The sequence below is a fragment of the Molothrus aeneus genome, chromosome 2 (assembly GCF_037042795.1).
Source record: "Molothrus aeneus isolate 106 chromosome 2, BPBGC_Maene_1.0, whole genome shotgun sequence".
Taxonomy (NCBI): domain Eukaryota; kingdom Metazoa; phylum Chordata; class Aves; order Passeriformes; family Icteridae; genus Molothrus; species Molothrus aeneus.
The window spans coordinates 109,693,507-109,707,792 of record NC_089647.1 but is presented as its reverse complement, the minus strand read 5'-3'; the positions used below and the strand labels follow the sequence as shown (position 1 = coordinate 109,707,792).

The 14,286-nt window shown below is 46.4% G+C and overlaps 1 protein-coding gene across 1 annotated transcript; it reads right to left on the bottom strand.

Moving 5' to 3' along the window:
* Positions 1-8,868: 8,868 nt before the first annotated feature.
* On the bottom strand, positions 8,869-13,861 carry NYX (nyctalopin). The gene is made up of 2 exons (XM_066571664.1): positions 13,840-13,861; positions 8,869-10,351 (listed from the first exon to the last, which is right to left on the bottom strand). The coding sequence occupies exons 1-2, from the start codon at positions 13,859-13,861 to the stop codon at positions 8,952-8,954; spliced, it is 1,422 nt and encodes a 473-aa protein (XP_066427761.1). The 3' UTR covers positions 8,869-8,951.
* Positions 13,862-14,286: the final 425 nt, after the last annotated feature.

The window sequence follows — 14,286 nt, the reverse complement described above, 5'->3', positions numbered from 1 at the left end:
TGTTTACTAGGATGGATGTAACAAATGCAACAAATCTGTGTCAAAACCACAACTCAGTAAGGATTATTGGATTATAAATCAGTAAAGATTTATGAAGTTACCCCATAGGTGAAAGAAGATAAATCCCACAAGGTTGTTTTTTGTTTATTACGAAAATTTTCAAAACTTCTTCTTTTCATTTATTGTTAGAGGGAAAAATGCAGACAAGTAAACTTTATAATGGATAAAAAAAGATTTGTCTCTGAAATGTATGAGATACTAATCACGACAACCCTTTTCAAGTAAAATATTCTGTTTCTCCACTCATCAAAATAAGAATTTCAGTAAAGGCTTTAGAGTATTTCCCAAGTGTTAGGAAAGGAAAAGGAGAGAGATCCTGCTTCCAGGAAAATTCCTTGTTGATTTGAGCAGCTGCCCCTGCCTGGAGCAGCCTCCAAGGAATTTCAGTGCCAGTCATTTCAGAGTTCCACTCTGCCAACATCATCAGTTTGGGATATTAAATTAGCAAGATTTCAGGTAGAAAATAAAATGTTTCACCTGTCTTGTGGGCTGCTGGACTCAATGTTACCCCTTTGGCTGTAATTTGTGATATTAAGCCTCTGAGGGCAATGGAAAGACTCAAAATAATTCAAGAATCTTTGACTTTCTGTCTTGAGGTGTACTTTTATTAATATGTTTTTAACATTTATCTGGTTTGATCATTGAAACAGCTAAAGAGTGAGAGATCCCTGGGGGTGCCACTCTCTACTTCCCCATTCTGCCTGTCCCAGCTGTGCTGCAGCTGGGTTGTTCTGTAGGCTCTGGGGCTGGCTGGGGTTCACATGCCCAGTCTCACATTAAAAAGGACCTTTTAGGATCCACAAAGTGATGAAATCCTCCCTGCCTGGGTCTCACGGACTCAGTCCCAGCTGTGTGCAGTAATGAGCCTGGAGGGAAGAGTGACACTGCTGCTCAGTCTAAGCTGATAGTTCAGCTGTCAGGTTTTTTATCTCTTGTCACTTGAAAATTCCTGAACTTCACTTGAGTAATCCACTCCACTTCAGGAGTTCATAGCCAACCCAATTTGGATTTTTAAGGTACCTGTCAGTAGAAATGGAACAGTAGTATTGAGTGAACTGGTGGAAAGGTAAGTGGTTCTACTCAGAAAATAAAAAGGCAAAGGCTCAGCAAGAGAGCAGCAGATGTGGAACCTGAGAGCTGTGCAGGATCATCTGCTGTGCAGGACAGGGTGAGTCCTTCACCTCTTCCTGCACTTCTTTCCTGCAGTGTCAGCCCTGCTCAGGGTGCATTAGGGACACGACACCACATGTGTTACAGTCAGGCCAAGGTCAGGCTGCAGGGTGACAACAACCCCAATGGTGAGCATTGTCCCCAGCCCCTGAGCAGCCCTTGCAGGGCCCATGTGAGGGAACTTGGGGTTTCATCAGGGATTTTGCCCCATCTCAGTAACTTTGGGGTTCAAATCTGGATCTCAGTGGGTGGTGCAGATGCATCCATGCCCCAAAGACTGGTGGGTTTATTGAAACACTAAATAGCACTTTCAATACTGAGCTGCACAGGCAGCATCCTGTGGAAGATCTTTCCCTGGGGTCCCTTCCAACTCAGAATATTCTGTGATTCTGTGGCTCCAGTGGCCAAAGACTGAGAGTTAAGAAATTCTCAGGGCTGGAAGATGGAAGCATGGATGCTCACCAGGAACAATTCACTGAGCCAAGGAAGCTGCCCACAGACCTTAAAATCCAGAACCTTGCAGTCTGTGGGGTAGATATGGGTCCCTTTTTTTTGGTTTGGTTTGGTTTGGGGGAGTTTTTTGGTTTTGTTTATTTCCATTTCACAACTTCAGGGCATTGTTTTTCTAAACCCTGTTCTCCAGTGTGACACCAGCTGCAACTCTCCTTCTCCTGCTGACCTGCATCTGCCTCCTGTCTGGTTTGTCTCTTGTTTTCCAAACTCCTTCTGACAAACACTTTTTTTTTTTTTTTAAGGGTAACTTCACCATAGCCTTCCAGTACATATAGGTGACCTACAAGAACGATGGAGAGGGACTTTTTACAGGAGAATATGGTGATAGGACAAGGGGAAATGGCTTTTACCTGAAAGAGGGAAGGGTTAGATTAGGTATAAGGGAGCAATTCTTCACTGTGAGAGTGGTGAGGCACTGGCACAGGTTGCCCAAGGAAGTTGTGAATGCCCCATATTCCTGGAAATGTTCAGGGCCAGATTGGTTGGGACTTTGAGCAACCTGACCTAGTGGAAGGTGTCCCTGCTCATGGCAGGAATTTGGTGATTTCTAAGATCCCTTCCAATCCAAACAGTGATTTGTCCTGTTTTAGTGATTTAATGAAAATTTTTCCTCTCAAAAAGGTAGGTTCTGTATCCTTGAGAGCTACATGGTGATTTTTATTGGTTTGTGTTGGCATAAATGCCTCCTGTGCTCTGTTAACCTTAGGCCAAGGGGTGTCCTGAGCTGGCCCTCAGATGTCACAGATCCACAGCTGAGATTTTGGGTAAAATAACCTGAATAAAGGTTGGCAGCATCACTGGAGGAGCCACCACAGACAGACAAGATCTGAGCCAAGAACACAGAAACCCAGCCCTACTTTTAGGAAAAGAGAAAAGCTCTGTGAATCAAAATCAACTTCACATCCTCAGGGGTTCCTCTGGGGAAGGTCATTGTGCCCTGTGGCACAGAGCAGAGATGTCTCACCCATCTCAGAATTTGTGGTCATTTTTGTCCCACACTGCCCATGATCCATGCAGCATTGGAGATCTAGACTGCTCACAGGTGCTTTCAACAGAAACAAAGGGATCTTTGTAGAACCAGCTTTGTCTGATTGCAAGTTTATCACTTATTTCTGTGCTTGCCCTCTGGCTCTTTACCAGTCTCATACATCAGGAAAGTGCCTGTCCACTTGGAGTCTGATGCATTTCTTATTGTCACAGCACATTGACACATAATCATTCAGCACTGTGAGGAATTGCTGCTGCCAATTCCATCCCAGTTTATGTGGGCACAGCTGGTTGTCCTTTGTTACTGATTTTTCACATTTGCCCACCCTGGCACTGTGCACTCAGCCTTGTTCTCATCATCAAAAGCCCAGAAGTAAAACCACTTATATTTTTACACATATTTTTACATCTGGCTGCATGCCACAGTTTGTTGTGAATCCAGCACATCCTCATCTCACCAGGGGCTCAGTGTTTACTTGTTTATCCCCTGCTCTGCCCCCAAGAACTCTCTAAGCCTCTTCCCAATATCCTTGTGCCTGTGGGTCTGCCCTCAGCCTAAGCAAACTAAGCAGCAACTGAGCACCATCTTTCCCATTTAGCTTGTCCCCCTTTCAGATACAACAATAACATTTTGTTCCAGTTATCCCCAGTTTAACCCACTTATGGGCCAACCTGACTTACAAAATATTAGGGGAAATAATAGGGAATCTAAACATCAAGAAAAAGGAGGGAAGGGTTAAATGTTGGTTTTAACTGATCCAGTTTCAATCACAGCTGGCCCTGCTGGAGCAGCACAGTGAGGGCACAGAGCAGAAACAAGCAGGTGAGAAGAGGAAGGAGGAGTGGAAAGGAGGGTGTGGAACACAAGGGGAGGCAGAACAAGGATGCCTCGAGCCTCATTGCAAACCTCCAGCCACATCAAGAAGCTCCTGACACAGGACAAAACCTACTGAACAAGCACAAAGTGAAATCAGCTGTTAGTCCAAATGGCAAATATATAGAATATGCATGAAGAGTAAACCATCAGGTGTGTACAGAAAAACAAATGGTAGTTTTAGGTCTTTTTGTAGACCTAAAACTTCAGTATTTTTCATTAAAAATATAAGATTTATGATGTGCAAGTTAAGAACTAACTCTGAAACAGTCTTTTAAAGGACAGATGAAGAAGGAAGTACAACAAAAATCAAAGGATGTGGTGAAGGTCAAAGTTGAGAAGAACTGCAGAAGAAATAAACTTCTCCCATTCAAGGCTAAAACTAACCACAGAGTACAAGATCAGACTGGTTCAAGTAACCACAGGGTCAACAACATCAGGCTTTGGGTGAGAGGCATGATAATTCTCTGTCCAGAAATATCTATTTTCTGTTTCATCTGTTACATTGGAGTTTAAATTACCAGCCTTGTCCCATGAGAAATGGAATTTTGGTGCTGATCTTGCACATGTTTAGGTTAATGTTTTAAATATTAGCTATATGTTTTTCTTTGAAGTAATACTTGTGATACCTTTTTTTTTAAATTATAATTTCTGGTCTTTATTCCATGGCTACCATTTTCTTTAAAGTTCTTTTAAAACTACTTTGAAGGTTATTGCAGCAGATCCTTCAAACTCCACTGATCTCTGTCAGATCTGGGTGGGGGAAGAGGAAAGATCAGTATTTGTAGTGTTTCTGCAACAAACCCATTCATTGATTCTGCAAAAGCAGGCATTTACAATCTCTGTTTTCTCACCCAAACTAGCCCTGTCTCCTGAAGCTCACACTGGAGCAGGAGTGACCATGACAGACTATTTCCTTGCAAGGCTTAATATCCTCCAGAGCAGGCACAAGAGTTTTCTGGAATTTAGTTGATTTGGTTCCTCTTGAATTTGTGAGCACAAAAAACTATTTAAGGAAAACCCAACAAATTAAAATTTAATTTTTTAAAAAGCTATCAGCCAGATGTTGTGAAGACAAGAATTAGCCAAAATAGAGCACCCTTGAAAACTGGCCATGAAGTTCCTGAGTGCTGGCTGGCCAGGTGCTGTCAGTCTCAGACAGCAGCTGCTGCCTCTCTAGAAAAGGACAGCAGTTCCTCATGTCCTGCACTTCATGTTTTTTTCCAAAGCAGGAAAATATGATAATCCACAAAAGAAGCAAAACAGCCAATAGCTTCATTTCACAGGAGAGTTACAGGCAGTAGCTGCAAATTTAAAGAAAATAGAGGGGACACAAAGGTGTTCATGTTAAAACATTGAGTATGATCCAAGGGGAGCAACATAGCAACAGAATTCTGAGACTCACAGGTTATATCCAAAAGTCCAGTTGTTTCTTTCCTCTATTTACACTGAAAACTTCTCCCCTCTGCTCCAACAGTAACTCTGGTAAAGCATGAAAACCAGTTGCACCAGTGCAGAGCAGGGCAGTGTCAGCAGGTACCACACATTACAACAAATTTCCTTCTCCAGGACCTCAGGTGCCTGGGGACACCAGCTCTCTGAATAAACTTCAGTCAGAAGCTGTATCCTAACTCCAGGCAGCTCACAACCATCCCTTCCCACTGTTTCAAATAAAATCTCAGCACCTCATGCTGAGGGCAGGGCTGGGAGCACCACTTTGCTGAAAAATATTTGCAGTTATTCCAAACAGACAAAGGTTTGGCATTTTTGGAGGTGTCCCAGTCCAGAGAGAGATTTTGAAAACAGCACTGATTTGTGAAGGGATTCTGAGCCATGGACTTGTAACAGGCTGGTTCAGGTTTACCAGCTGAAGCACAATTTTTCAGAGTCTGGTCTAAGAAAATAAAGAAAAAATCCAAACTATTTATCCAACAAAATGTAATTGTGACTTGTCACCTGCCTGAGTAATCAGAGAAACAAGCCATTTGCTAAGAGTTTAGAAACAAGGATCATGAAAGAATGAAGCAGGCAGTTCTAGTGTCTCCTCACAGAATGAGCAACCCAGAGTAGAGGAGAAAAGCAGCCACAGGCTCACAGACCTTTCCAATCCACTTGGAGTGCCATGTGCAGCTGCTCTGTGCCACTGGAAACACACTTTGCTGATCTCTCACCTCAGAGCAGGATTTCAGAGCAGGAGAGCAGAGAGTCTGTCCCCATTCCTGCAGGGAGGATGAAGACATTACACCCAGCACAACGTCAGCCACTCTCTCCAGGCTGTGTCAGAGCAGCACAGGGAAAGCTCTCTGGGCCAGGCAGGTGTTTGAGCACAAGAGACACTTAAACCATCGACCCCAAGGTCAGTGTCCCTGCTGTCACACAGCTGAGTACAAAGTACAGCCCTCTTGCACATCACCTGACAGCACAACCTCTGCTAAAAACAACATTTTAAGATGCTTCACATTCAGATCTGCATCTTGCAGGTAAAGCAGGAGCATCTTTGAAGCACTGATTGACTTGAAAGCCACTCAGCAATTGCACAGTGAGGTGATCTTCAGCTTTTATAGGAATATTAATCCCAGTATTACCTGGTGGGACGTGCCTGGGCTCGTCTGGCCCTTGCTGCTGCACCAAAGGCGGCAGCTGTGGTTGGTGTTTCACCCCAGAGATACCTTTGGCCAGCTGGGTGCTGCAGCTGGGCACTCAGAACAAATCCAGGCGTAGCAGAAACTCAGTTTACCTCTGGTGGAAAAGGTTGAGGCCACAGTGAAGAGGAAAGGAGAGGATTCAATTGTAGAGTTTTAATCCAGAGTTTTATTCCAGGATGACAGATCTCTGAATCTTGTAACAGCTCCCAACAGAATCCTGACCCCGTCTCCTTTTAAGCCTGGGGACAGGGGGAGGGGAAAGGAGAGGTTGGCACACCTGGGGGGTTGGGATAGGTGAAACAGGAAATGGCATCACACTGCAACAAGCTTTAATGTGCCCCAGCACAGAAAATGAATTTGTGGGTTATAAAAACAATTCACTCATGAGGCGTCTGTACTTATAGGAAGTGAAATACAACCATTTGTGTCCTACCATCTGTACCAGGCCTATTGCTAAACCTCCCCTGACAGGATGAAACAGTGCTCCTCTAAAGGCATCCTTAGATATGCCTCTACAGCACCAGGCTGGACTAGGTTTGAAAAACAGCCTCTTATAATACTCAGATGAATTTAGCACTTAAGAAGATTAATGGATTCATAAATAGCCTGGAAATCCAAACTCATTGAATTTAGTTCAGGGAACAGGTCAAATAGGCATTTATCAAACCATCTGGCATTCTGATTCCCTGGGGAAACTCTGCTCAAGCTACAGATAACTGAGAAGCCATTGCAGGCTTGGTTTTCCCTGTACTCAGCTTTCCTCTGGAAATCTCTGGCACTAATTAGAAAGCAGTAGATCTTTTTGGACAGAAGTGTATCTCTATATAGTCACTTATATTTTCAAGTGCTGCTGCTTAACACAAACATAAGCACAGTCAGGTTCTAAGTGAAAGTACTTATGTTGCAATAAATAGCTTGCCATTTGCTCTAGGCCTGAAAGGACACTAGTGTGCACCCATTTGAACAACCTACAAAAGAAATCACCAGAGTTGATCAAGGATCTCAAAAAAACCCAAAACCTAGGTTTGAGCACTTAATTTATTTTTGTAAGTAAAATATCAAATTATTTTATTAATATGCTTTGATACATAAAACATCATTTTTTCTGGTCATATTAGCAGCTTTCATTGAAGATTTCAAAGATAAAACACTTAAGATACCATATAAAAGAAAATTATCAGTATGGCATGATAGTACACACTACATGGTACATATGTTTCACAGGCCCTGGTTGCATTTGTCATCACCATGCTCTGCCCTTGCAGCCATGCCATGAAACAATCTACAAATAAAAAAATGTATTCCTTGAAACAATATATTCACTGAAAAATTAAACACATTGAAATTATTGGAATAAGTAGGTTAAGTAGCTTTGCCTCAGAGAAGAATGTTTGGACAAACACAGGTCCATCTGATTCTCCTGCACCAGTAACAGGATAACAGGGGGGGAGAAAGCATCAAACTCCTGCCTGTGGTCACAGGCAAAATATTGTGCCCATCCCAGATCTGCCTGGGGCAGGTGCCCCCCTGGGCACTTTCCTTGTTTCCATGAGGTCTGTACATGATCCCTGGATGTTTCCATGAGGCCTGTACATGATCCCTGGATGTTTCCATGAGGTCTGTACATGATCCCTGGATCTTTCCATGAGGCCTGTACATGATCCCTGGATGTTTTCATGAGGCCTGTACATGATCCCTGGATGTTTCCATGAGGTCTGTACATGATCCCTGGATCTTTCCATGAGGCCTGTACATGATCCCTGGATGTTTTCATGAGGCCTGTACACGATCCCTGGATGTTTCCATGAGGTCTGTACATGATCCCTGGATCTTTCCATGAGGCCTGTACATGATCCCTGGATGTTTCCATGAGGCCTGTACATGATCCCTGGATGTTTTCATGAGGCCTGTACATGATCCCTGGATGTTTCCATGAGGCCTGTACATGATCCCTGGATGTTTCCATGAGGCCTGTACATGATCCCTGGATCTTTCCATGGGGTCTGTACATGATCCCTGGATGTTTCCATGAGGCCTGTACATGATCCCTGGATCTTTCCATGAGGCCTGTACATGATCCCTGGATGTTTCCATGAGGCCTATACATGATCCCTGGATGTTTCCATGGGGTCTGTACATGATCCCTGGATCTTTCCATGAGGCCTGTACATGATCCCTGGATGTTTTCATGAGGCCTAGTGCTGCACCCCTGGATGTTGCCCAGGACTGCCCTGCTCCCTCCTGCACCCACTGGGGGAATCAGGAATAGTTTCCTGTTGTTCAGCAATACCTGCCGTGGGTGTGGGTGTCTGTCAGGACACAAAGCCTCCTCTTGCTCTCATGAAGCTCAGTCACCATGGAACATCTTGCTCTCTCAAGCTGGCCCGATGGGACAAACACCCCACAGACCCCTCTTCCCTCCTTTCCCAGCAGGAACATCACACATCTGTGGGCAAAATTCAGCCTTAGTGCTGCTCATCTCCCTGTGAGCATCCAGGAGGCTCTGGGACACCCACAGGGCAGGTTTGTCACCCAGAGTGGGACCCAGATCTCACCAGCTCCCAGGGGAATCTGGAGGCAGATCCAACAAATCCAACCTGGAAGAGTTTGGAGCCCTTTACCTATCAGAGGCCCACTCTGATGACTAAGTAGGTGCAGGGTCTAACACTTAAGCAGAACCCCTGCTCCATGCAGCCCTTGGATTATTTGCACAGCAGAACAATCACTGCCAAAAGTGCTGGGAGGTACAAGGAACAGGAGTCAGCCTTGGTTCTGTCCTCCCCCACGCCGGAAGAAACCCCTTCAGTCTGTCCGTCCGGCTGCGTGCTGTTACTGTACACTTCAGTGGCGTTTGCCACCTCTTCAGGAAGGCCCATGTGGAGCAGGAGTTTGGAGATAAGGCTGTTGAACTTGCTCTCTGTGGTGGACCAAGGCTCCTCGCTGGGGGTCGGCCGCTCGGACGTGACGTTCAGCTCCTCCGGGTCCAGGCAGAAACCTTCAGGAGACCTCTCGAAGAGAACGTCCGTCAGATCGACGCCAGCCACCGAGGAGGGGGAGGCACACGGGATGTCCCTGACCAGCCTGTAGTTCTCCATCCACTCCTTGAGCCACTCGAGGCGGCAGTCGCACTCCCAGGGGTTGCGGAAGAGGTACAGCCGGCCCAGGAAGTACACGGGCTCGAACACGGAGAAGGGCAGCGTCGTCAGGTTGTTGCTGTTCAAGTGCAGAGCCACCAGGCTGGTGAGGTTCTCAAAAGCCCCTTCCTCGATGTAGCTGATCCTGTTGCGGTCCAGGTAGAGGAACTCCAGCTCCCCCAAGTCCCGGAACCAGGTGTTGGAAATGTTCCTGAGAAAATTCCCCCCCAGGTTGAGCATCTTTAGGTGCCTCAGGCCATCAAAGGAGTTTTCTGGAAGCTCAGCGATCAAGTTGTCATTCAGGTACAGGTACTCCATCCTCTGACAGCCCTGAAAAGCTCGCTCGTGGATGACATTTATCTTGTTGTCCTGCAGATTCAGGTATTTCAGCTTGGTCAGGCCCTGCAGGGAGTTATAGGCCACCGCTTCGATCCTGTTTCTCTCCAGGTACACATGGGTCAAGTTCTCCATGCCCCTGATGGCGCCTGGGATCCTTCGGAAGTTGTTCTGGAAGCAGAACAGCTCCTGCAGAGCAGGCAGCTCGATGAAGATCCTGTCTGGGATGTTGAAGAGGTTGCAGTCGGCCAGGTCCAGCCTGACGAGGCGCCGGAGCGCGGTGAAGGTGCGCGTGTGCAGGTAGCGGATGTACTCGTTGTGGGCCATCTTCAGCTCCATCAGGCTGGGCAGCCCCTTGAAGGCGCCCGGCGTGATGAAGGAGATGTTGTTGTGGTTGAGGGACAGGGACTTGAGGGAAGGCAGCGTCCCGAAGGCCCTCTCGGACAGGAACTTGATGCTGTTTTTATCCAGGTTGATGGAGGAGGCCTCGCAGGGGAACTCGCTGGGGATCTGGCCCAGCCCGGCGCGGTCGCAGCGCACGGAGCAGCTCCTCTCCGGGGTGCACACACAGCTGGGAGGGCAGGAGCGCACGCAGGCCCACGCCCCGTGCACCTGTGGGAGCCAAAGGATCACTGCCACCCCACAGAGAAAAGAATGCATCATTAGCAAATTAATTAGAGCAGTAAAAAGACATCACACTCTCTTTTCCTCCCCTCTAGCCAAGCTAATTGCCACCTGTACACCAGTGCTGACTGAGGAGCTCTTGTGGAAAATTCCTAAAAATCTTCTGGACTTTCTAAACCTGCTGAGAATATGTCACCCGGAACACAGACTGATTAATCCCTCTCCCCAAGAGGGGGCTCACCTAGAATTCAGTGTTTCTCAAGTGTCTCTTTTGGGCTCTCTCTGCTGCCTGATGAGGACATGGTTTGGCCAGGGAGCAGGCAGAAATGCATTGAAGGCCAGCAGCTGTGGGGGGGTTACAGCATTCCTGGGTGTGGAAAAGGGGATGGCAGTGTATGCTGAGTCTGGCAATGGGCAGGGGAGATCAATTAATTGCCCAAAGTGTGCCAAATTCATCTTTTCTTTCTTTTCCTTCCTTCCTTCCTTCCTTCCTTCCTTCCTTCCTTCCTTCCTTCCTTCCTTCCTTCCTTCCTTCCTTCCTTCCTTCCTTCCTTCCTTTCTCCACCAGAGCCATGAGCTGGTGCAGCACTGGAAGGGGAACTCTCAGCTCTCAAGGAGATGAAATGAGTGTTTGAAAACATTTTCCCACTGTGTGGGAAACAGCATGAGTGAAAACAAACTAAGAGATATTGTTCAACTGCTGGCTTCATGATCTCATCATAGATAAGAAACTCTGCATCTCCAGCACAGTTTTTGCTGCTTTGCCAGTTCTCAAGAGTCACCATAGTGCCTTATGTTTGATGGGAGCAGCCACTTTGTCCTTGATCAGCCTGACATGGGAGGTGCAAGGCTGTGGTTTCCTCCCAGGTTAGTCCCACACAGGTGGGTGAACAACAAGGAAGAGAAGAAGGTTCTTGAAAGAAGAGCAAAAAGGAGCAAAAGGACTGGGAGACATCAGCCTCCACAGACAGGGTTTTTGCAGTGAAAAAAAATCCAGTCAAAAAAAATCTGAAAAGTGATTTTTATTTTTTTTTTTTTTTTTTAATTCAAAATGCTTTTCCCATCTGAAAGAGAGGGAATTTAGGTTAGATATATGGAAGAAATTCTGTACTGTGAGGGTGGTGAGGCCCTGGCACAGGGTACCCAGAGAAGCTGTGGATGCCCCAGCCCTGGCAGTGCTCTAGGCCAGGCTGGATGAAGCTCTGAGAAACCTGGGCTAGTGAAGGTGTCCCTGCTCGTGGTAGAGGGCCTGGAATGAGATGATCTTTTAGGTCCCTTCCTTTCTCTGATTCCATGAATATAAACTCATTAGAGAGGAAGAACTGAAGGCAGTTTCCTTAATTGCTGTCCCAGACACACCCTACCTCCTCCTCCACAAAATCAGCAGCCACACCAGCAACCTCTGTGTAGTCACAAGCACAAAATGGTGCTATTGCTGCTAACTAGTTTTCTGCTGCAGTTTATTAGCTCCCACACAATCACAACCCTTTTTTTCTTTTTTTTCAGCAAAACATGAGACACCAACAGCTTTACCAACAGCCACCTCTACTGTGCTGCTGGGATCAGGGGGGTTTCCCCCATGCTCCTGCTGAGTGTCCAGAGGGGGAAGCTCCCAGCAGCTGGGCTGCCTCTCCCTGTGGTTGGCAGCACAGGGATTGCCCACTACAGCTGCATTCCCATGGGCATTTTTAACAGGAGAGGCCTGTGAGGTGATATGCCCAGAAGCATCAGCTTCAGCAAGCATCAAGTGTTAATTTTGCAGTCCTTAAGGCTTTAATGTACAGGACAAACGATAGTTTGGGCTGCACTTGCTCTGCCTTTCCTCCATCCTTTCTAAAGACAACATGCAGGGGGCTGTATTTAGGAGTTTTACACGACCTGTGTAGAAGAGACTTGCAAAACCAGTTGTTGGGCAAGTCCCTGCTGAAGGGCATCAACCCAGGAGCTGCCCTGGAGCCTGGGTCTGTTCAAACCATACTGGTTATTGCATGTAGGAAAGGTATTCAGATACACAGAGAGCATCACAAAAGGATGAGCTGGGGCCTCTTCATCAAAATTCAGGTCTCATCATGCCTGGGCACACTATTGTGACTGGAGAATTAGCAAAACAACATCACTTCAAGGATAAATGATAGTGAAGGACTCTGGGAGGTGGAAAGGATTTCAGACAGGTTGTCAGTTTGTTTGTCTGCTCTTCCCCTTTTCCCCATGCCCTTATCTAAGAGCCACAGCTAAAGGAAAGTCCCCTTCAATCCTCCTGATAACAGCTGGAGTTTAAGGACAAGAAGAGGAACAATAAGCTGGTCTCAGATTGCTCTTTCTTTGTGCAGTCTGCCCAGGGGCTGCCTTGTTTGCTCCCCTCTGCACCAGCCCACCCTCTGCCTGCCAGCAGGGGCATATGTTGTTTTTGTTAGGCTGTTACATAAACTCAGGGCCAGACAGATTAAGGATTTGCCTGTTCCCAAATGTCTGGCTGCAGGTGGTTGTCTGGAAAATGATGGATGCAAGGGTTGCCGCTGGTAGGGAGCCTTGTGTGGGTTCAGGGTGACATCCAGAGGGGCATTTGTGCATGGGCTGTCCCATGGGTGAGGCTGTCCTGAGCAAGCTCCAGCTGCCCCAAGCTCAGTCACGTTCCTGGCCTTCAGAGCAGACCTCCACCCACTGCTGTGCACATGGTGGGCAGTGTAGGAATGAGCCTGCTGATAACCAGATCCCCTCCTTCCCCCCTGCTTCCCCTCTATCACTCAATAAAGGAAATGTCTGCCCCAAGCCATATCCAGCCTGTTTTCCTTATACACAAGTGCCAAATCTGGGTCTTCTGCTAGGGGCTTTTCATAGCAGGCTTCTAAGATCTCTGTTTACAAGAGCATTTTGCAATGTGTGGGACATGGACAGCAAGAGTGTAAGAACCATCCAATGAGAAAATATCCCCCCAGCAACAGGAGCTCAGAGAAACCCCTCAGCAATGGGCAATTTCCCCTCTTTCCCCTGGAAAAGAAGTTGGAAAAAATCCTCCACATGAACTGCACCAAACCCTTGGGAGAGCTTTTGCTCAGGGCAAAAGAGATCAGCTCTTCCCCATTTGTGAGATCTCCTCTGATCAACATAGCCTGAAACATTCCCATCTTTCCCACCTCACTCCTTCCCCTTCCCTAAAAAAGGGCAGCAGCTGGAAGCTTTCAGCCCATCAGTGACACACTTGAGCACTCGAATGAGATGTGTGAAATAGAGCAGTAAGGTCAAAAACATTTGTGACATTAAAGAATAAAAAAAATCACCTCCCATGGATGATATCTTTCACTCTTTTAAATACTACAGTAACTCAATATTTGGAAGAAAGAGTGAGAGACCAAAGGAAAAGAAACAAAAAATAAAGTTGCAGAGTCTTAAGAAGAGTAAAGAGACAATGATTACAATAATTGAATATTTAACCACCACCTTTCCAAATGATCTGTCTAATCCACTACTGGATAATGCAGAATAAGAGTATACTCACCAGTTAGAACGATGGCAAACATTACCTTGATTATTCTCTACTGGCATTTCAGGTCTGGCAAGCAAACTTAAGGGATCTAAAAGCACACAGGAAGAATAGAGACGGGTTTCATCCTCTGTCATTTCCCTGCATCATTTTTCCACAAAAAGATCTATGTTTAGAAAGGAAGATGAAGGAAAACGCTCTTCTCTCACACACTTTCAAACTGAAGAAGTCCCCAGCACCTTCCTGGTGAGTATCTGTCTTCCACCACTGACCTTCTCAGGGAATCCTGCAGCTTTGTGCCACTGCTTTTCAGTAGTTCATCTGCGTCCTTCCCACAAGCCATGCCAAAGGCAGATTCCTCTCATCTGAGGTGGGAAAGGATCACCAACAGTAAGGGACTGGCTCTATCCCCAGGAAATAGGTGCTGGTACAGAGGAGTGTAACCAGCTCAGCATTAAATGG

Excerpts from the sequence above, each read along its gene's own strand:
- NYX (XM_066571664.1), bottom strand. The coding sequence starts at position 13,861 with ATGTTTGCCATCGTTCTAACTG. Across the intron at positions 10,352-13,839 it reads GTTTGCCATCGTTCTAACTG|TGATCCTTTGGCTCCCACAG; the intron begins GTGAGTATACTC and ends GTGGGGTGGCAG.